This window comes from Nothoprocta perdicaria, unplaced genomic scaffold, assembly GCF_003342845.1.
Source record: "Nothoprocta perdicaria isolate Ctin4 unplaced genomic scaffold, notPer1 scaffold_11, whole genome shotgun sequence".
Taxonomy (NCBI): Eukaryota; Metazoa; Chordata; class Aves; order Tinamiformes; family Tinamidae; genus Nothoprocta; species Nothoprocta perdicaria.
In genome coordinates, this window is record NW_020454205.1 from 4,384,048 (window position 1) to 4,406,810 (window position 22,763).

Consider the following 22,763-nt stretch of genomic DNA (forward strand, 5'->3'; position numbering starts at 1 on the left):
GGGCTGCCCCATGGCTCTGCCCGGGCTGCCCCATGGCTCTGCCCGGGCTGCCCCATGGCTCTGCCCGGGCTGCCCCTTGCTGGACAGTAGCAGAGGTGCGCACAGCCCTGCAGCTCCTCAAAGATCATAGAATATAAATACCAGTCTCAATTTCCTCTTTGGACATGGCAGTGGGTAGACTGACCTAGAAATAAGGGGCTATACAACATATGTGGCTTGTGTGGAGTGTCTCATGGCAGTTAAAGCTAAACCACAGGCAAAGATTTAGACCCTGCTCCCCAGTAAACCTAGTGTTGGCAAAAATCCCCATTAACCAGATAAATTATTATTTTTAAATCATGTTTTCTGTTGTTTTCTACCTTTTTTTTTGGATGCCTTTTCTCCATGGCAAGCTATGGATTCCCAAGTAAAACAGACTTCCCACATATATTTTATAAATAACAATATTTAGTATGGGTCGTGGTTCTGATTGATGTTTGCTTTAATCTAGTTCCAGATACTCTTTTCCCCTAGCCCTAAATGTACTTTGTGGAAGGATAGGAGTAAGAAGTATGGCAAAATTCAAAACTATTCGAACTTCGAAGTTAATAAAATACTTGTGTTAAGGAAAATAGCCCAAGACATTTTATAACAGCACTTCATATCTGTCATTATATACTGGCTACAAAATTCCAATCTTGAATCTGATCGTTAAAGTCCGAGAGAGCTCAGGGTTCATAATCCAGGCTGGAAGCCAGACTTCGAAGGTTCAAGACCCTTCAAGGTCAGTAGGTGTTTAAAGTAAGAGTAGTTCTTGTCATTGAGCCTCCCATAAAACTTGTGGTGACTGTAGCTGTCAGCCTGAACATCTCCTAAATTCAGGAGAGTTTGCTAAGCTTTGCATTCCTACCTATGTGCACGCCTACCAGCTGTACTGGCTTATGCATTAGGGCATTTTAGGCGTTGACTAGGAAGATATAAAGGTCATTATTAAGTGTAAATGCATATGAGGAAGGCCATAGTAAAAGAAACTCTGGATAAATCAGCTTACTAATATTGGATCTTAAGTTTTTTGTGGAATGGGAGAAATTAGTTTTACACAAACACTGTTCTTAGTGTTTAGGCAAAATACTTTTCTAATCCTATAGGCTATAAAGCCAGAAAAGATGAAGGCAGGAAGGCACAGTTATAGTGCCCTCCATCAGACTGCTGTGCAGTACTAAAATGTGTGTTGCAATCCAAAACCATTACATAGCAAACAGAAAACGAAGGTTGAGATTGCTTTTTTAGAACTTATTTGACCCTCTGAAGCTTCAGTTTCCTAGAGATAATTAGGATTTTACTCATACTTCTACTTATCTCGAAAGAGGATTTTGTAGAGGAGCTGGTTGAAATTTTCTTATTTAATTTCATTTCCTGCAAAATGATCTTTCTTCCAAAACTGGGAGTTTCCAATGAGTTTTTGCTTTTCCGAATGTTGATCTCTTAGACTATCGTGCTGCTTGTTTATCCTTCTTTGCTCCTTTTTTCTTTTTAATCTTTTTTTGTCACTCAGTCTATAAATTCAACTCTTGTTACATTTTTATAGACATTTTTTCGTTCTGCCATCCTTTAATCTTCTTCCAGCTCCTTTAGATTTGGAGGCATTGAAGAATGGCAGAAAGAGGCTGTCCAGAAATAATCCTGAAGATTAACCATTTGTTGTGTAAAGGATTAAAAGAAAGAAGAAATCAGGAAATAAAAAAAGGACTTTCTTGAAAATAGAGGAACAAATAGAGGCAGACAGTATCATTTTCTAACCACATGGAAACAACTCCAAATTAGATTTCTAAATAAATTCTTATCTTAGTTCTCCTTTCCCACAAAGATTCTCTATAGGGATAAATCAGCAGCACCCCCTCTCCATGTCACTGTGGCCATAGAGCCTGTTTTTCACATGAATTGCATGCATGAAGCTTCTTAAGGACACGTACAATAAAAACAGTTTTATTAAGAATAAAAATCTTTATCAAAGAAAAGCAGTGATGGAGTCTGACACTTCCAGAAGTTTATTTAAATAGGCTTTTGTTACCTTGAATATAAATCATTTATCTGTCTCTATAGAGTACAATGTATGTATTTTAAACCACCTTGGTCAAGCTTTCATCTTTTGTCCTTTATCGCACAGCATCTCAAAGAAAACCTCAAGTTTCTTCCTTCTTTCAGGAACTCTTTGTTCCTTGAACTTCTTTCTCAGTAGGTTCCTTTGGACTCTCCACTGCCACAGAGGATCTTACATCTAGCATTTCTCATAGGCAGTGGTAGTTAACTATTTTCACCAACAGTTTTAAAAGTTTAGAATGGTGAAGTCAGTGTATTTGTGGATGTACAGGGGATATTTTTGCTCTAAGGGGAGGTTAAGTAGTCCAGAAAATATCTCAGGGCAATGGGGGAGAATGTAACATGAACCCAATGTGAGGAGGCCAGTGCGGATCTCTGCATAGGAGCTGGCTATCTGACCAGGGTACCTAACCCCATTTCTGTCAGTGCCTCAATGGGCACTGAGGAGCTGCCGGGGTCCGCAAGGAGCCTGTGGGAACGGTCCCTTCGTGCTTGTCGGAGGCTTGCAGCAATTTGAGGAAGGTCAAGAAACCCCTAAACCCACTGGGGAAGTGGCGGAGGTTTCGTGTCAAACCGCAGCACCCTTGGGGGCTGCGGTGCATTTGTGCTGCGCGACGTGCATGGGAGAGAGGGTGCTGCTGGCCCAGGGGCTGCTCCTGCAGGCCTCGACTCCTAGAAAGCACAGCTGCACACGTGGAAGCGATATGTGGAGCTTCTGGTAGAGCAATTCAGAATTTAATTAAGAGGAGCCCTAAGGTGTGAGGTAAAAATATGTATTGATACTATAGATATGAAAAAATAAAAATCATGTGCCTGAGGTTCTGGGTCCCAATAACCCCGTTGTATCTCAGTATTTGGTGCGCACGCTGCGTGCTCCGAGCGCGGCGCTGGTTGGGCTGGGACCCTCCGCATCGAGGATGCTGTGGTGCTGCCCTAGCCCGGGCTGGAGGGGCAGTGCTCCATAGCTGTGCTCGAGGGTGGGAGCTGGAGGTAGTCTGATCTTCCCTGCTGGGACACACCATAAAGGATACTGCAGAAACCGAAAACGGTCTGGAGCTGCACTGGAGAGATCTGCCCTCAAGCGAACGTTGCTACTTTCTTTGCCACCTACAAGTGGGCGTCTCGAATGCGTTGCTAGCACCTCGTGTACAGGTCAGTGGATCAAGGAGCATGGGCAGAACAGCTGCGGATGGGACTCGAGCTGTGTCTCGAGGCTGAGCACAGGCCCATCCTGAGAGCTCAGGGAGGGTGGGAAGATGCCGATTTCCTCTTGTCCAGGTTTCAGTAGCTGCAGGCTCCTGTTGCCAGGGTTTCTATGCCAGGAATTGCTTATACCTGCATTAGAAATGGAGAATCAGTTATGCACAGCCCACAAGTGTCTGAAGCAGTTCAGCTTCTGCTTTGTACCCAAAATGCTGCTGGCTACTGTGTAAGGGCTTACATGATAAAGAAGTTCCTCCCTGTGGATATCTGCTCCTGGCCAGTGACCCTGACAGAAACTAGCAAGTTGTCTCCCCAGAGACATTTGGGGTGCCTTGTGCTGTGGCAAGAGTGGAACAGTTGCATGTTCCTTTCTCATGCATAAGATTTTTTCTCTCCACTGATGTGGAGCAGTTTGATTTCTAGGAGCCAGCCCTAGATACAAAAGCTCCCTGGAAATCTTGCTTTTTATTTCCTTTTTCAGCTGCGTGGCAACATAAACTGTTATCTACCCTCTTGTAAGAATCCCACCCACCTAGAATGGCCAGGAGACACAGCAGGGAGCCCTCTCACCCAGTGAAAGCCTTGCAGCAGGAACAGGTACAAGGGTAATTAGACTTAACAACCTCAGATTCTTGGCTTCTTGGCGGCGTTCACTGCTGCCATGGGCATGTACTCGCTGTTGTACTCGTGGGAGTTGGAGTCACACTGTTGATTCTGCAAACAAAATGCCAGGAGTTCAGTTTGTGGTCACCAGCCTCACCCATTCCTGCCTGTTTTCTTTAAATAAGGCAGTTATCTCTACTGAAGACAGCCAGATCTGATGGTCAGAATAGGCAGGCATTCACATAGGTAACTTGGAGCAGGACAAACCCAAAATGAAAAGCACTGTCCAATGAACGTAACTAATGTGCATGGTCTCCTTTCTTAAGGCATCTTGCTTTCATTTGAGTGGTTTTACTGCAGAAGGGAGCTGGAATTATTCCACAGATGATTTGTTTTCCCCTCTTGAGGAAAGCAATCAGGTGAATTGCTTAGAGTATTTTTGCTGACCTGTGCAGCTCTGCCCCTCTTGCCTTTGATTCCCGATCTTTAAATCAATAAACAATTTTGTTTTGGAGAAATTAAATCTGAGCAGCTGTCATCAATGACTGAATTCCAGTAGTAAATTACCAAGTCAGTCTCCTTCTCAACACACGCCTCCCATGCTGAACATGAGCCTCTCCAACCCTCTAAATCTCACTAAATCAAGTTCCCTCTCCATGACCCTCAGAAGGAGGGCTCTGCAGAACTCCCAGACTGACTTACCTTGTTCCTCAGGCAGCAGACTACCACACAGCAGACACAGGAGATCATGGCAAATGCTGTCAGTCCAATAGCTATCCCTGACACAAGTCCTGGAGAGAGGCACTTTTCCTTATCTGGGGAGGGGGAAACAATGTCATGGCTTGAGAATTAGCATTTTTTATGTTCTTAAAGATAACCTTCCAGATTTTTTTCCTCTCTTTATTAATGAAATAGCAGAAGTGAGCTGTGGAGGAAGATGCTGCTAAGATGGAAAGCCGTCCTGGGGGAAAGGAGAGGAGCAGATCAGTAAGCTTACCTGGGATGTACAGATAGGTTTCGTTCAGCCTGCACTCTATGTAAGGAGGGGGCAAGAACACCTCCAGGCAGCAGGTATAGATGCCCGTGTGCTTTCTGTCCAGGTTTTTGAGAGTGAAGGTGGTGCTGCTGTTGGAGTGCTCTGCATCACAGTAGGTGACGTTGCTCTCGGGAATGGCTCGCCCTTTGCTCACGTGGAGCGCGCAGATCTGCTGCTTTTCGTGCCCTTTGAGGAGGATCATGCTGAACTCGCTCACGTTTTTGGGGTTGTGGAAGGTGAGCTTGAAGTTTCCGCTACTAAAATCCACCACCAGCTGCGGGTCAGAGACATGAGGCCGATCTGAAGGCACGAAAATAAAAAGTAGTCACTTACATAGCAATGAAGAGAATCCCTAAAATGAGAGGAAAATCATTCAAATAGACAGAGAAAACCATATAATTTTGCCTTAACTGAGAGGCCTCTTTCCACGTTGATGGAGGCCTGTTATAAAGGTAAAACCTAACTATTTCTGTGGCTATATCACCCTTTTTACTCCCAGAAGGGGAGGAGTGGAGGACAATCACTGTTAGGCATGGGTTCACATGCAATCCAAGAATCACACTAGCCCTTCCCTGAAACATTGACAGAAAAACTCAGAACTTGTGCTAATTCCATTCTGCATCTTTTTTCCATTTTTATTTTCTTGGAGAAAAAGCAAGTGAAGTGACTGAAAAAAACTGAGTGTCAGTTTGCTGTAAAGATATGACAGTTTTCTTCCTCGAGGTCAGTATTTCTGATCTAGGAGTTGTTTGCAGCAATAAACCAAATTATGCAAAAGTAATTAAACAGCTTTTAAAATGTCTTACCTATATTTTTGCATAATCGTGATGAGCAGGTGTCAGCTCCTGAAAAAGACAAAATTGTTTCCTGTTTAATGTTTAGGGAGGGAGATGGAGGCAGGGGGAGACCTGGGGAGGCTTAAATTGCTGCTGTGGTTTTTGTAATGTGAGTTTCTGATGCTCCTGGTCCTGTCTATCTGCTGCCCTGTCAAATCACATGATGTGATAAAATCCCAAGTTATAGAAATCAAAGTAGAAAGAAAACCATTTGAGTAATACTTAATATTGATCATTTGTATAGTACATACAAATACTTAAAAGCTCTGAAAAGTAGGTATTTCTATTTTATTTATATTTATAGTTAATTTCTACTTTTAGAATTTTGTTTATATTTCACTTCTATGTGTATCCACTTCTGTCATAAATACAGAGGAGATGAATGTAATTTTTTTCCAAAGATACAGAAGAAAAGTGCCCCTGACCTAAGAAATGTTGTCTCGGGTCCTCCGGAGCCCAGCCAGGCAGCGTTATTCGCTGTGTCCATCCAGCCCCAAATGCCTGGTGTGCTCTGTTCCTCCTCCTCCCCTGCTCCTCAGCATGCACCGAGTGATCTAGTCTGAAGATGGCTTTCTGGGGACACTTCTAGAATAAGTATTTGGTGATGCTGTGAGCTGCACAGCAAGGAAACGCTCAGGTGGCTGGTAGTTTTCTTTCTTCTGGGCTGTTCTCTTTGTGGCTATCGACTACATTCAGCCCCGTGTCACGGCCAGCCCCGCTGACAGCCGCCTGGCGCATCCTAAAGCTGTTCTGGGGTTTTTGGAGCCGACAGCTCTGTCGCCACTCACATGGCAATACAGAGAGAGGGGTTTTCAGGCTGGGTTAGGGCATGTGCTGCTTGGGAAGGGTCCACGTGGCAGTAGCAGCAGGCAAAGCGCGGCTGGGGACTGCTTGGGGACTGCTTCATTTGGAGCTGTTCTGCAGTGCGCTCTGGTATGGTTTGTGCTACAGCTAGGTAGGAAAAGCAGTATCTGCTCTCCCTCTCCCGCAGTACTGGGAATGTTCCTCAAAGGCCCCTTGGATTGCAGGACACCCCACACCAGCATTTCACAGTGCTAAGGAAGAAGGGGGCAGATAGTCACCCTTATTGCTGTTGTTAAACGTTGCCTGATGCCCAGTGGTGCGGGGTGCTTCACCCATGGCCCAGCACCTGTAATCTTGTTCCCCGGGTGCCTGTGATCCTGCAGTGCAGCCTAAGCTGGAATTCCTTCGTCTGCGCCTTTGTAGGCACTGGCCCAGGATCAGCCTTGCGCTCCACACTCGAGCAACCCTTTAGCTTTCTCCTGCAGCCCAAGCGCGTCACTGACAAGGGCATTTCAATTAATACTTGTTGAATGTGTTTTTAGTGCAGTGCATGAGCTGAAGGACTTCTGGGAGGATCCGTGGTGTGTGCTGGAAGCAGTGCCAGCCGCTGTCCCGTTTGACTGATCCATCCTCTTCAGACTTATCTGACTCTTCCCGCTCTGCTGTGCGCAGTCAGCAGCCCTATCTGCTGCAGTGACAGCTCTAATATCTGCACTTCTTTCAGACTATTACTTAAGTGTGTGATAACAGACGAGGTATTTGGCATCCTGTAGGGTGTTTGTTTTCCCTCAGTGCATAGTGAAACTGTTAAACCCAGTTTCTAGGGTGCTGTAGTGCTACCTATTGAGGCACGCTGCGAGGGGGCACTTCCAGCTCGGTGGCCTTAGCTGACCAGAACCAAGGGCCAGCAATGTTTCTGGACAAGGTGACTAATGCTGGGATCACTCCAGGAAATCACCCATCGTGGACTATTTCCCTGCTCTGTGACACATTGTGAGATACTGAAGCTGTTGTAGCGTCCGCAACTACCACAGCAGCCATTTTTGGTCATATTTCACTGTGCAGAGGGCCTGGGTTTCCTCCTGCGCCGGCGAGGGCAGAGCTGTGGGCGAGCAGGGGTAATGCCCAGCTGGTGAGTGGAGCTTCAGGTGCAGCTGCCCGGGGCCCTCAGCCCCTGTGCTCCTGTGCAGAGCCCGGAGACTTGGGCTCCCTGCCCTTGCAAGCAATTCATCACCCTTGTGTTGCAAGTGACCCAAGGCATGTACGTAGTGCTTCCGTGGCCTATTTTCATTGAAAAAACTAACCACAGCTCCGAAGTAAGCCTGGCTTATCTCTAAACCAAATAACATTCAGAGGTTACTCCATTTCCACTCCTGAAAACTTGCCCTGGTGCTTGTAAGCCCTCTTGACATGTCAACATGCCCCTTGATCAAGTGGACCGTGCTGATCTCTCCTTCATCACACTGATCTCTTACAGCCCTTTCCTTTCTAGCAGTGGTGCTAATTACTGCTTGGAAGTAGTGTAAGAACTTGGAAGCAGTGTAAGAAAAATAATCCGAGATGCCATTTTTCATTTCTTCCTTTCTCCTAATGTCTGTCGTCTCTGCACAGCCTGTTCTGCCGGTTTGAAGGAAGGGGGAAATGCCGCCGTACAGCAGCAGTATTACCTGCACCCCTAAACTGCAGTCTGTTTCTTTCCCCCGGGCGCAGCCCCTTGGGCAGCCCCGGCCACGTGGGCTGCACGTGGCAGCGAGGACACCTGCCCGAGTGCCCAGCAGAGACCCTGGCCGTGTCGCAGGGCCTGGCGCTGCTGCGTCCCCGCGTAGCCCCTCGGGGGCCGCTCAGGGCCCCAGGGAGGTGCTGGCCCCAATCCTCCCTCCCTGCCATCTCAGTCATCTCCTCGATCTTGCTGAAAACCCAGCATGCTGTCGCTGTGCTAGTTAGCCCTCACAGGGGTGTCTGCATTGCCTGAGAGCTGGGAAGTGTTTCTTACTTAAGGCTCCAGTTGTGTATGAAGCCTCTGGAGTACTAAACTGCCACTGCAGGACTTGCAACCTCTCCTAAATCTGTGGCAACTCGGAAACACCTGTAGCCACTAGCCCTCGGCACAGCCTTTGGAGCCATGTGCTTTATAACTGTGCCCGTGGAAGTCCAGGTCTATGGTGTGTAATGCCAAATCACTGGACAGTCTAGATATCTAAATAGAGACTCTTAATCAGGTACTATCTATATTCCCATCTGGACCTGGAGTACAGGTTCCTGAGACAAATGGGTGCGATGGTGCCTGTCTTTGCACAGCTGCGATGAACCACAGAAGCTGGTAACATCCATGCTCAGGGCTGCACCGAGATCAGCACTGCCACCCTGTCCCTCCTTACAGATGGCTCTAGAGCGTGGCACCTCCGTTAGAGCCCCTCCGAGTCGCAAGCCCGCAGTGAAACCATCTCTCCTCACTGCCAAACCGTGCGTGTCTTTCAAAGCACAGAGATTCCCTCCCAAACACGAGCAGGGCTAGTATCAGTATCTTGGCTCTCTTCACAAAGCTGTGTGTAAGAGCGGGCTCAGGCGGGAGCCCTGCAGCCCCGGGCAGCGCCGAGCGGGTGAGGAATGTCAGCAGGACATGCTGCTTCTCTGTGCAGGACTCCCAGCACGTGCTCTGTGCCAGCCATGACTCTTCCCAGTGCCCCGGTGCCGCTGAAGAGCCCTCTCTTTGCTGCCATTTCCCTTGAGCATCTCTAGTCCCCCAGCCCTCACTTACTGCCCCCTTCATCAGACAGATCATATTCCACGGAGACAAGTGCTGCAGGGAGAAGAACCCCAAAAGCTACTTACCCCACAGGGGCTCAAACTGAAAGCAGAGGAGCCAGACGGTGACAGCCGCCAACTTCATGCTTGCCTGACATAGAGACAGCAGCCTTCTGCCTCCTGAGAGCAGCAGAGGAATTCATGGGTAGCAGAGGAAGTGGTTTGTGGGTGATGGGGGAAATTATGCGACAATCAGAATCGATTTAAACCCCTGCCGACGTTGGCGCTATGTCAGACGCGCTGTCGCCCACACCTGTGCAGTTTGTGCTTTTTTCCTACTTCACGCGTTGCTGTCACAGACAGGAAGACGAAGGATTTTGTCATAACCTTCGCTCTTTGCTGGCACCAAGAGGGCTCCTCGCTGCACGTACCGTGGTGGAGGCTGCCATGCTCTGCGTGCCCGGCGGTCAGCGAGGCGCTGCCGCGTCGCCTGCGCGTGGCTGTGCGCTTGCGACGGGCCGTGCGGCTTCGCCCGAGCCGCTCCAGCCACCCCTGGGTGGCTCATGGCCTTGCTTGGTGGGCACATGGTTAACCAGCAGGGCGAGAAGCGGCTTGTTCATCCACATGCAGTGGAAAAGCCAACTGCAGAAGGGCCCGTGCAGCCCTGCGCCTTCCTGAGGCCCTCGCTGGCCGAGCGCTGGTGCCCTGGAGCCCCAGGTGCCCTGCGGGGATGGCCAGGGCTTCACGGGAGGGATGTGACCTGTGTCCCAAGCCAGAGACTTTCCTCTTCCCCCACTGTGCTTTGGCCTGTGATCCGTGTGATTGTGGGAAGTGTTTTAGGACTCGTTGCGATAAAATGTGCTACGTTCTCTTAGACCTGGCTATTTATATGCATCTATAATACTGATTTTAGGGCAGATATAAAATGCTGGAAAAGCGGCTTCTGTGTCAGGAGCGTTTGGTGTGTGATCGCTGTAGTGGCCAGGGTGCAGCTCGGGGTCGGTTGGGCAGCACCCAGGGCTTCGGTGTAGGTGGTTGTTCCTTCCAGGCGGCCACAATAAGCGGGCAGAGCCGGGCACCCGCAGCACATCTCTGGCAGCCAAGAGACCCACGGATCTCACTCGGGATGCAAAGCCAGGGCCCCTTCTCTTCTCTTCACTCCCAAACCCCTTGGTCGCGTTCACTATCCTTAGCATTTCAGCCTTTGCCCCTCTCCTCTGCCAGCGTTTCCCTCCTGTGCCAAGGCTTTTGGAGCGTTTTCATCTCAACGCTGCCGCTGGCTACCGTTAGCACCTGGGACAAGCTCTGTGTTTCCCCAGCGCGCTTCCTATCGCTCTGAGTGCTGCTGCTTGCAAACACGTGTTTCCTTTTTCCATCCTCAGGCCCACTCCTCTTCCTCATTTCAGTTTGCACTCTTTCATCCACCTGCTCCTCTCAGGGCTCATTTCTCTTTTCCTGACCTTCCTCTGCTCATACTCTCCCACTGATGAGCTCCTTGTTTTTCCTGTCCCCCTCGCCAGCTCACTGGCTGTGAGGAGGCTGGGAGATCCTTACTGGTGTCTCTGTGTGTTTAAAGCTGCAGCCGGTGCAATCCCAGGTTCCTGGTGAACACCCATGAGTCCCGTTCAGGCAGCACCCACGGCTCTCCATCTGGCTGCTGCTTTCAGTGCTTCCCCCTATGGCTTCGTAGGCCTGGGCAGCTCCGTGTCGGTGCCTCCCGAGGAGCCCGGCTCCGGGCGAGCGCTTGCCATGACGAGCAGCGCGTCCGCTCGCCCTGTTTAACCTCTTGCTGCTCCTTGGCCTCGTCGCATGGCGCAGCTGAGCCCCTGCCCGCAGCAAAGCGACGTCTTCTCTCCCTCAGTAAAATCTTCTGTGATCCTTTCAGCCGAGGCGGCTGCGGTCCGTCCGCACAGCCCGTTGCCTCCTGCTGCTCCTCGGCCCTTGCTTCAATACGTGCCCTATATTCTCGTGCCTCGGGGTCGCTCCCTCCGGGCGGGAGCAAAGGCTGTGCTCTCCAGCCTCCTCTTTCCTGGCCCTCTCATTGAGAAGGGAACAATGACTTTGGCTGGGTTATTTTTAGGGATCGGTGAGGGCTTCCAAGCCTGCTCGCCAGCAGCGGGAGGGCAAGCGGCAGCAGCGCAGGCTGCGGAGGCTGTGAGCGCAGCCCGCGGCGCTGCCGGCGTTTGCAGCACGATGCTTATTGGGGCGTTGGTTGCTGTTTATATGCAGCGTTGGGCCGGTTGCCGTTTGGAGGCAGCCTCGTGTCTCGCAGCAGTCGCTGCTCGCAGGAGGCCTGGCCGGGCCGCGGGCTCCTCTCGCGGCAGGGCCGCGCGGGGGAGCTCCTGGGCCGCCGACCGGGACCCTCCGGCCTCCTCTGGCTCTGCCTCCGCATGCCAAGGCCGGCGGGCTGGGTTACTGAGCCTGTCTGCATGAGGAAGTGGCTGGGAGCGGGCCTGGGAACTGCTAGGGTGAAGCAGACGCCTCTGTGCGCGTTGGATCGGCAGGGCTTGTGTCCACAGTGAGAAGCGAGGATCATGTGAGATGCAGTAAGGAGAGGAGGTTGGAGGTGCTGCCCTGCACATCTTAAACTGGAAATAAGGGCAGCGTTCTCCTCCTGGCATCCCCAAGGGTGTGAGGGAGAGGAGGATGTACCGCCTTTCCCTGGCGTTGCCACAAGTGCAGGATACTCAAGTGCCGTGCAAAATGAGCCCTGTCAGGCAACCCGCAGTCGTGAGCCCAGCAAGAAACATTGCTGCACAAGCAAAGGCAGGCTCCAGTGATCAGCGGCCAGCATTTTCCTCTCGGACCTGCCTGGCAAGCCCCTAGCCCAGAGCACAGGCAGGGAGTTGGTGCTGTGCATGGCAGACAGCTCTGGGCTTGCATGCGCACAGGGAGGGAGGATTCGGCCTCTGCACGAGCAGCCACGGGCACCGAGTCTGATTTGCTGCTCTGTCACATCCCTCCAGGAGGGCTACGTGGAAAGCCCTGCAGGGCAAGGGGCTGTTCCTGCTCCCAGGAGCAGCCGAGGATGCCAAGACATGGAGACAGGTGAAGGAAGGCCAGGGCATCACAGCCGGGAGCTGGCAGCATGCGGCTGTCGGAGGGTGAGCTCTGTATGGAAGGGCACAGAGGGGCTCTGCTTCCAGGGGAGCTTGCTGGAGAGCAGACAGCACTAGGTGCAGATTTCTGCCACTCAGGTGCTCCCTGAGCCAGATAACATTAAACCTGGGAGCAAAAATCTGCCTGCAAGAGTGCAGCACTTGTCCACAACCCTTCTCATGCGTTTGTCCCTTCAGATTTCTACTTATGAAGTTACTTAGCCCACTTCTGAAGCAATAAAATACGACCTTTTTCTTGTGTTCAGAAGCCTTCTGAACTGCTTGGGGAGCTCTCTGTAAGGGCAGGGTCTAAGCAGCCCTCTCGCAGCTGACCTGGGTGCTATTGCCACAAGGATTTGGAGTGCAAATTAGAACGAGGATGAGCGGAAAATAGAAATCAGATATATATATATATATATGTTCTCTAGAGAGCATAAATGGTTGAAATGACTACTCTAACACATCACTTTAACCACACTGATCACATTTCTGATCACCAGAGGATATTCCGGTGAAATAGCCTCTGTCATGTAAAAACTCAATTTTTCCTCACTGACGTTCTCAGCCTTGATGCAAACTCTGATCCTGGAATACAGACAGAATAAGTTTCATAGGAATAAACTACACTTCTCCTGCATTTCTGAACCTGGACCTCCAGGTTATGACGTTCTTCATTTGAACAGCTCTCCACAGCCATAAATTACCATGTCTAAGTCAGCTTGCTTGTCAGGGACTTTACTCTGAGACAGCAACCAGAAAAAAAATGCAGTGCGTGCAGATTACTGAAGTTAATAGCCCAGGACCGAGCACTTTCAGCAAGCGTGACCAGCTCAGCAGCTCTCCAGCTCCCTTCCTGATGGACGTGCACAGTGCAGGCTCCACATATTCAAACTGGGATCACAGCAAGCGTGAGTGCACGGAGTGTCTCACTGTGTTCAGGCAAGCTCTGCATCAGCCAGAGTGCCCTGGTCCTCAGGAGGGACCCTCAGCAAGCTCTGCCTGGTCTAACCCTTTCCCAGCTCCTGCTCTGTTGGCTCAGGCAGACGTAGGCACCTCCTGGACTTGCAGCTCCCCGCTCACCTGTGGGCGGCTGCGGGTGGGCACCAAAGAACAGGCTCCTCAGCTGCGGTCTCTTTGATCTCTGCCTGTGGTTGCTGGTCATTTGAGGTGGCTCTTTGCTTGCAGAGGCTTTTGTTGTCTTGGTCAAAGTGCTACTTCCAGCTCTGTGGCTTCCTCTGACACTAGCAGAGCCGCAGAGAAGCACACCCACATGCAGGGGAGAGCTCGAGCTGTCTGCTGGAGCTTGTGCCTGGGTACTGAAATCCCTGGATTACTTGGGTCCCATTCAGGGCTGAGTTACAAAGACTTCTGTCCAAGAGAAGTCCTTGATCTGCAGAGTTTTGGAGGCTGGGACTCCTTGCTAAGCCAATATCAGGTGCTGCTGTGTAGCTCTTGGATGCTGGTGTGGGGATGGTTGTATTCTTGCTGGATGCATCCAGTCTTTCTTAAGATTTATCTCTGCCCTGACCTTGGGGGAACGTGCTGTGGCCAAGGAGTATTTAACCACTGTTGGTGTGTTTTGTTGGTGTTCACAGTATGTTGGGAGGTGTGCAAGTGCTTTGCTGCAAACATTAGAGGTCTTCCTGCACGCGCAGTCCCCAAAGCCCAGGACTCCTTCGTTACCAAGTCATTAGTCCACATTACATTAGCGTAGGGCTTTAGCTCCACGGGCCCTTGGTTCCTCTCCTGCCATGCTGAGTAAAGCAGTGGTCATCACAAAAACAAAGTGAGGCAGTGGTGACACTTTGCTGTTCTTCAGTAAGGTTCCTGTGGTTACGCTATGTTTTCTAGTGACATCAGTGGGGACTCTGCACTGCTCATGCAATTGACTGGTTTTTTGGTGCCTCTCTTGCTTGGAGAATGAAAACAGTAGTTGAAGGGGAAAAAGTTAATTCAGGCATTTGCATTTTTCCCTCCAGCTGCATTTTCGTAACTGGGATGTTAGTGGTTTACTGAGGAGCGAGGGGTGATTTTTTTTATATTGCCTTTATATAATATAGTTACAAATTATTCTAGTTCATATGGAAACTTAACTGTTTTACCATCAAAAAAAGACACATTTAATTGTTTCCAAGCTTCAGAAACAAAAACGAATAACCACTTTTTGTCTATCTAGGCTTCTCTGCTGTTTTCAAGGCCACTTGAGAGGTACAAGTTTTTCCACTTAGGTTGTAATAGAGAACGTTTGATCTTCTTGGGTTTCCTGAACTCAACACTCATAGAGTTATGTAAGATGAATTCATGGAAGACAAATCCGTGAAGACAGGGGAATGCAAAGGCACCATGTTTTGAAATTCCTGAGCTGCTGGTGTGGGAAGGCTGGGACAGTAGTTGGGGATGGTTCATGGCAAACTTTGACAGCTTGAAACACCCCACTGAGATGTGCTCCTGGTCACCACTAGTGTGCTCTGCTGCGGGTTCTCCTGTGTGCCCTGGTTGCTGCCCACTCTGGTGGCAGGTTGCAAGTTGGTTTGATGAGCAAAACGTGCGGTGTCTTTCAGGCTCCTGGCTTGAAGGAAGAGCTGCTCCTTTGGGATGCTTGTGTAGGTGCCGGCTGCAGGGGCAGTGACTGACTGTGCAGGCCGGCCAGCCCTCCCGGGCTGCGCGGGGACGTGGGCAGCTTGCCCAAGCAGCTGGGATAGCAGCCCTCGCATCAGACCTGATGCTGATCCGTGTTGGGAACAGTGTCATCAGTAGCCTGCCCTCATCAGCAGCCTCGAGGAGCACGAATGCAAGCAAGCAAATAGGCCATCACAAGGTTTGCTGTTAGGCCTGGCAAGTTTCAGGATGAGCATCTCTTTCCCATGTCAGGGCAGGACTACAACCTTTAGAACTGCCATCGAAAGCCGGGAAGGCCGCTCTCCTTGGAGCTCCCTGTGGCAGAGGGTGAGTGGGGAGCCGCTCTGGTCAGCGCTGTGGGCACCTTGCTGCCCATGACGGGGCGCAGGGATGGCTCTCAGGGTGTCCCGCTTGCCTGTGGAGCCCCACAGCCTCCAGCTCCCGCTCCTTCACGTTCCTGCCCCGGCCGATGGGCACCACCGGCAGCTTTGACCCCGAGCGAGCGCTGCTGAGTGGGGCTGCGCGCGGCGAGCGCCGCTGACACACGCGGCCCTTCTCTGAAAGCCCTTTGTGGCCGGCTCGCGTTACGGCGAAGAGGAAAGTGACTAATGGGAGCAGCGCAGCCACCCACCACTGGAAAGCGGCGCCGCTTCCTGGGGCCCCCCGGGCCGGCAAAGTAGGGCAGCAGCCCCGCGGAGCCCTGCGCCGCTCGGAGGGCTCTCGCTCGGAGCCTTTGCTGGGTGCTCTGCCCAAGCCCTGCGCGGCTGCGAAGCTGCCAGGCTGTCTCTAGTGCCCGTGTGTCAGCAGAGCATCGGCTCCGCGTTGCACAGCTGAGAACGGCGTCTCAGCAAAACATGGAAGTATTTTCTAGCAACCAGACAAGAAACTGGCAGCATTTCATTTTTCAGTCCATTTCTGGTTTTTATTTCAGGACGGATGTGAGCCAGCAGATTTCTGAATAAGTGGAGGAATCTTCTGCAAGGGGTTTTGTTGAGGTACACTAAGGGTTCAAGCGGCATGAGAAGCTTTCAGGCATGCCCTGTGTGCATCTATGCATCTCTCATAGCCATATTTCTATATTGCTATTTTTCACTATATATGATTAATAGATTTGAATCCTAATCCTGCCTTCCCACACTCCCTATCTCACATCCGGCTTTGTCAGCTGCTGCTCCCTATTCTGGTCCAGCAATAGCCTTCTGCAGCACTTAAATGTTTCTGAATTGAACTTTATCCTACACGAATGCTATTTTTGTATGATGAACACATTTTTGTGATTTATTCGTGGATTTAAAGCCACATGAACATGGTTTTAATGCAAGTTGGTGTGTTTGTCTACAGTTATTGTGCTTTTAATCCATATGCTCACCGCCAGGAAGAAAAACTCATAGAATAAGGGAAGGGTTATGTTAAATGGGAGATGGAAAGATCCAGTTGGACTCAGTTGGCAAGTATTGAATGTTCTGTTCGTCCTAATGATGAATTGAATGAATTGAATCACATAATGTTAACTACCTAGTGGCACAAGGGGTTATAGTCAGGAGAAGGGTTGACTAAATGAGACCCTGAAATGAGCAGTTACCCCCTTCTTCACCTACATCCCTGGCTACCAGTAAATGTCTTTTGTTTTCTAGCACAACAGATTCTCAGCTAACTATTGGCCTAGACTACAGTTTAAATGGAAAAAAAGCGGGTAGTAAAGAGGAAGGGAAAAGGATCAATTATTTAAAAATCATTGTACCTTTTTCATGCCACTAAAATACCACGTATAACCCAAAGTGCATTGTGTGTGCGGGTGGAGAACACGCGGAGCAGGGCGGGCACGGAAGCAGCTGCTGTCCCCTCACTCATCCCTGGCCATTTCCCATGGTAATTGGGCAGGACACTGGCAGTCTGGCCCCGCGGAAGGAGCGGAGAGCAGGGAGGAACCAGATGCCCACAATTAGCCCCGTTAGGCGGATGTTGGAGGTGCGTGTCCGAGCGGGGCCTCTGAGACGTGGGGCTGCAGCGAGCGCGGGGAGGAGCCCTCCAGACCTCGCGGCCGGGATTGATGGCTGCGTTTAACACGAGCCGTGCGGAAGCCTGGGCTGTCTTAATTCCAACAGAAGAAATGACAGCACGGGAAGGTGATCTGGAAACGGCAAGAGAAGCATGAGGCTAATGTGAGGAGCTGGCCCAGGGTGTTGGCCAGCGGGTCATAGGAGGGGGCGTAGGTTGCGTGAGTTTGGAACCAATCCATAAAATTAGTGTAATGACATTATTTTATTGCACACAGGCTAAGAGTCTGCGTTTAGCCTAAATAAGGCACTGTTTTAAAGAGAAGACAAGTAGCCATAAAATAGGATATAATGCATTAGTTTGCTATTATAAAGAAAGGAACTTATTATTAATTTGTGAAGCAGACAGTCATCTTTGCTACAGAATTAGAAGTGAGAGAGCTCCTATAGATGCTACCCACACGGCATGACACCTCAGCAAAGCTCAGCTATGAAACCAGCTTGTTTTGCTGATTTCTGCTCTTCTAGCCATCTTTCCTGCATGTAAAACATGAAGTCAGCCAGTTATGAAGCTATCAAATGTTTCCAGAGTGTCACTTACCAGAAGGATTTGATATCTTACACAGAAATGAACTGTTTTGCTTTCTGATCTTGATTAAGTACTGCTACTGTACCACATTTTATAGGAGTTTCAGATGTAGGGTTGGTTTGGGGTTTTTTTTTGTCCTTGTTTTAATTTTCCCCAATATTTCTATGGTTTTGTCCGTTTATTGCGTCAAAGGTTTTTAATGTGTATAACAGGTGTAAGTTAAAGCAGGCGTCATGTTTCCAGGCTGTAGCCTAGAGCTGTGTGTGCCACAGGCAAAGGGAAGGGCAATTTCTAGGGATTGGGATCTTGGGATCTTCTTTCTGCCTCGGATGAAGGAGCGATGCCGGGGCAGGAACTAGGGGCTACCGAGTAGGTAGGAAGACAGAGCCTTAAAAGCACAAAAGATTTAGCAGATTTTGCCACAGAGCCCTGGGCTTTCCCCCAGCACTGCACGTGCGGGGAGGTCTCTGCTAGGCTACGGGCCAGCCCAGAGCAGCTTTCAGTGGCTGTTTTCACAGGGACTGCAGCATTTACCACCTGCACAAGCCCTAGGGAGAGCAAAGCATCGTGCTGCTTGTCCCTGCCTTCACCCAGAAACAAAAGAATACCTCAAAAAGCAGTTTTTAGTCAGCATCAAGACTGCTTGGTTGCCTGAAACTTGCCTTTTCAGAGTTCTGGCCTGCTTCTCCTTCACTCCGGCAGGGTAACTCTGTGCAACTGCAGGCGCGTAGATAAAAAAGATCACTTTATTGGCCACCCTACATGTGGGTGTGTAAAAACGCAATTAACTGTTTTTAACAAAAAGAAGCAGCCACCAGTTATTTGGCATGGCACTATTTGCTATTTTGATCAACAAATATTTCATTACTGACCTGGTTTTATCATAGCTGATAAGTAAGATTAACTTCCTTATCAATTTTACTCCTGTCTAAAGAAGCATTATACAATATTTGTTTGCAAGGAAGTATAAATATTGCACTAAAACAGAATTAACCCAGATGAAACTTAATTTTGACTGCAACCTCACATACTTAGTTTCAGTTTACAATATATTTATATTGAAAAAATGCCTCTGTCTTACCACCTGTGCTGCGAGACGCTTGCCTGTCACAGCTCCTGCGAACACAAGTGACTTGGAAAGTTGGGGACCTCATTTGCCATGACCAGGTGGATCTTGGAGCAGAAGAGAAGCCGTGTTGTCTGAGCACTCCCCAGGCCAGAGCAGCGAGTGAAGCAGATCAAACTGAGCAAATTAAAGCTCAAAAATTAAAGTTTCAAAGCAAAAAACTGCCTGAAGAAGATTAAAGAGAAAAACTGTCGGTGAAGAAACTGAGAACTCCTTTTCTCAACTGTCACTTCATAACCACTAAAAAACATTCATTTGGGTAGAATACCATGAGCATGGTTAAGATTGCTGACTGTGGAACTACAAAGAAATCTTCATTTTTAGAGTAAAAGAAGGAAAGAATAGGCAAACAGTGTGAATAGCTGTTGTTTGGGCTTCCAGCTCGCACCAGCAGTTGTTGTTAATGATTCCCAATGAGGTTTTGTCACCTCGACAAGCTCTTCCTCACTTGTCACCTTAGCAAACACCCTAAAAGTATAAAACCGGTTTAAATTTATAAAACAAGCCCCTCTCCTCCTTCTCCCACTGCAGCTACTAAGGTCTTCTCCCAGTAGCTGTTAATTTGTTCAGACAAACAGCTTAATTCCTCACCCCTCCTGTTTGATATCCAATGTTGAAGTACCCTGAACTGGGACCGTTCTTTCATCAGTCCCAAAGAGCATTTGCACGAGATGACAGCCAACTCATGTAAATGCCCTTATCTGTGTGGAGCAGCAGGGGAACCGCAGTGCCCAGGTGGAGCTCGGGCTCCTGCAGGAGCAGCAGAGAGTGGCACTGTGGAAATGTGCTTCCTTTCTCCTTCTGTGCAGCTCCAAAAACTTCTCAGGTTCATCCCTGCCCTTCCCAGGAGCCCGATCCACATCACAGTGCCAGGGTGACAGAGAGGGCCCGCACCAGGTGTGATAGGAACCAGTGCAAAATACATATTTATTTGTTCAAACAAGCACATAGTTTACAGATGTCAAGAATAAATTGTTCCTGATAATGCGTGAAGCTCTCTGCTGCGCAGCAGCCCTCTCTGCTTTGGACCTCATGGCAGCACTCTCAGCTGCTTCACCTGCTTCTTACGTATGTGTCCTTTTCTAGACACAGGGTTCTTCGGTCACGGGTCAGAGCTGGCCCAGAGATTGTCCCATCTGGCCAGGAATTGCCTGGCCAAGGGAAACTGGCTGCTGAAGGATGAGATACTAGTCCTGGTTGATCTCAAGCAAACGTCTCATTGGCACTGAGGGGAGAAACAGGTCAATAGAAGTGTCCTATTGCATAGCCTAGTGTTGCTTGGTTGGTTTTTTTTATTTATTAAGAATCAGCAGAAAACAGGATGACCAAATTTTCCCTAAAGACCTCAAGGCCTGAGTCAGCAGTAGTGTGGCTATTTCACTTGACCATCTCTAAAGCAAAAACCATGGACCATTTATTGCCTGCTCACAGGGTAGCTGGGTGGGAGGCTCTTGTCAAGTGGTTTTCTGTAGCAGCCACGACTCTGGTTATTGAAAATGGCAAAGAGAAAAACTGAGCAGATAAAAGAGTAGATGAAAATGAAAGCAGAATCTGAGTGTGTGTGTGTGTATGTTTGTACACACAGAAGTGTATCCTGAATATCCACTCACTGGACCTCACTGTCTCTCTTTCTCATATAGGCTGACGTATCTCCTGGCTGGTACCTGAAGGCGCCTGAAAAGAGACTTTTCCTGCACCTTACTGAGCAATTCTGCCTCATTATTGAGCTGTCCAGGTAAGATATTTGGTCATACTTTTAAATTCCCCATTCTAATGAACATACCTCTGACACCAATTCTTTTAGCCTCTGCTATTCACATTCTTTCCAGAAAAAGAGTCACAATTTTCCATTTTACTGCATTTTCTAGGAAGTACACTGACATATAGTGTGTATTTTTCATGTATTAGTACTGCTGTGATTTGACAGAAAGTCATATCCAAGTTTCATTTGTCATTTTTTTTGTGGTGTGATCATGGAAAGATGCATCAGGAAAAAGAAAAGCATTCAAGGTCCTGGAGGGCATTACAGGGCATCAGAGGAATGGAAATTTTCTGAGGTCCGGGCTCTGCTCTGTTCAGAAATAGCTCCTATATGAACCTATATAGAGTTAAGCATTGGTATCTCTGCAGACACTTAGGCTGCGCTCATCTCTATAGCGTCAGATATAAATATTAAAAGTATCGTTGTCAATAAAATCTGAACTGAAAACTCACTTTGGTCTTCATTGCTACATCAGCTGAGTGCACTATTACCCTGCTAGAAAACTGAAAGCAGAGCCCAGCTTAGAACAAGAAGAAAGTGTTCCTCTGTAATATTTATCTCCGGGAATACTGGCACAGCTGTGAGGAAAGCCAGGGAAAATTCAGCATCACAGCAATATGGACAAGGTGGGAAAAGGCTGGGTGGAGAGCTACTGACTACAGAACTTCAGAACAGCCACAGAATTTGGGCAAAGGCATTTCCAATAGGATAATTAATGAACAGTTTGCCAGGAATTATTGAAGTGCAAAGGGCACAAACACAAAGTGCTGCTGCTTAGGAAAAACTGCTCCACTGACCCCACTTGCTAGAAGTGACTGCAGTAAGGTCCTGTCAGGTTGCCTGTCTCAAAGCAGTGCTGGTGTCTGGAGTGACTAGTCGAGGCAGATGCAGGAGGGCTAGTGAGTCTCAGCTTTCCTGGCAGAAATTAAGGGGAATTGGAATATGCAGTAGTTCTGCAGTAACACAGATTTGCTGCCAGCTGTGGCCATAGGGCATGAGATTGTAGACACAGGTCCACAGCTTCCCTTCACCAGACAGGGACAGGCTTTGAAAGTCATTTGCCTGAGCTCCTTGTTGATTGCTTGAGGAAAGGCAACCTCGTGGACTCAGTGTGCGGGAATTGTCCAGGAAGAGAAAAATAAGGGGAAAAAAAAAAAAAAGAGAGATTTATGATTTGCAGTTAGCTATGAGGTTCAGCATATCTGAGCTCCTTCACTCTGTGGTGAGAAGAGAACCAGGAGCCTGGATGTCCCAGGTGCTGAAGACCCTGCAGGAACATGGTGTGAGACCCTGGGTCCTGAAGATGTGTCCACAGCTGTGGAGCGGTGGTAGGTGCTGCAGAGCAGCTTGGTTGCAAGCTGGAATTCTGGTGGTGAAGAGCCCAAGGAGTAGATAGCAGCAAAGTCTTAAGCTCTGGGAGTTTTGTGTGCCAGCTACCTTTTAGTGAGTGAGAGTGTCAGAGAGGTACCAAGAAAAGAGGATTTGAAACTAGGACTAGCTTTTTGTGTAAACATGTACAGGAGACGCAGCCAGAATCGTCAGTCACCTTCTGTGAGTGACTTTGCTGGAGGGGCAGCTGGTAGGACCTCAGACACACCTCGCACAATGCTCGCTAGGCAAGTGGGGTCTCCTCATGTTCATGGTGCCCCTGAGGAGCAGAGCTGCAGGAGGAGCTCATGGCATGAGCGTGCTGGCTCCTCACATGGGCAGAAAGCAGGGTCAGAGGGTGAAGGTTCAACTTGTCATCACTGCTTTCTAACACGTAGCCACTTCCTGTCTCTTCTGAGAGCGGTGAATAAGAAATAAACTTGAATTTGGGCAAAGCTTCAAGGTTTTTATTGAGTGGTACATACCTAATAAACAAGATTATACATCATGAGTATTTTCATGGAAAACAGACTCAGTTACACACAGCAACAGACTTGTGCCTTTGGGGTAGATGCTAATTTAGCATGTGTAAAAGGCAAAGCCCCAGCAGAGCTGGAGTCGGCCCCAGCGGCTGGCAGCCCTCCCGGCCAGCGGCCCAGGTGGCATCAGCCACCCCCAGTGCGGCTCTGCGGGGACACGGGAGCCGCCCGCGCCGGATCCAGGCGATGCATCCATGGGGATGCAGAGCACGGATGCCGGGATGGCGCCGGGAGCGAGCGGTGGTGGCCGGGGACACCGGCGTTCATGTGCGCTACCACCTGCGCCGTGGCCTGGCGTGACACCCGTGTCTCATCTCAATAGTGTTTGGGTTTCTCATCCGCAGGCAGGGGGAATGGGA

General features: G+C 49.3%; 1 protein-coding gene and 1 long non-coding RNA gene across 2 annotated transcripts in view; one reads left to right on the plus strand and one right to left on the minus strand.

Annotated features, from left to right (window-relative positions):
* LOC112956190 overlaps window positions 1-22,763 on the plus strand; it is a 43,299-nt gene that overhangs the window by 19,112 nt on the left and 1,424 nt on the right. The window contains exon 2 of the long non-coding RNA XR_003251003.1: window positions 20,376-20,470. This is a non-coding gene — a long non-coding RNA (uncharacterized LOC112956190). The remainder of the gene's footprint in view (window positions 1-20,375; window positions 20,471-22,763) is intronic.
* ICOS (inducible T cell costimulator) lies at window positions 3,230-9,490 on the minus strand. Its single transcript, XM_026049689.1, has 6 exons — window positions 9,394-9,490; window positions 5,728-5,766; window positions 4,883-5,221; window positions 4,588-4,700; window positions 3,906-3,996; window positions 3,230-3,414 (listed from the first exon to the last, which is right to left on the minus strand). The coding sequence occupies exons 1-5, from the start codon at window positions 9,449-9,451 to the stop codon at window positions 3,907-3,909; spliced, it is 639 nt and encodes a 212-aa protein (XP_025905474.1). The 5' UTR covers window positions 9,452-9,490; the 3' UTR covers window positions 3,230-3,414; window position 3,906.

What these genes read in the sequence shown, in the direction of transcription:
- ICOS (XM_026049689.1), bottom strand. Translation starts at nt 9,451, where the DNA reads ATGAAGTTGGCGGCTGTCACCGTCTGGCTCCTCTGCTTTCAGTTTGAG. An exon ending in ACGATTATGCAAAAATATAG is followed by an intron (nt 5,222 to 5,727) that starts GTAAGACATTTT and finishes TCGTGCCTTCAG; the next exon opens with ATCGGCCTCATGTCTCTGAC. An exon ending in AACCTATCTGTACATCCCAG is followed by an intron (nt 4,701 to 4,882) that starts GTAAGCTTACTG and finishes CCCCCTCCCCAG; the next exon opens with ATAAGGAAAAGTGCCTCTCT.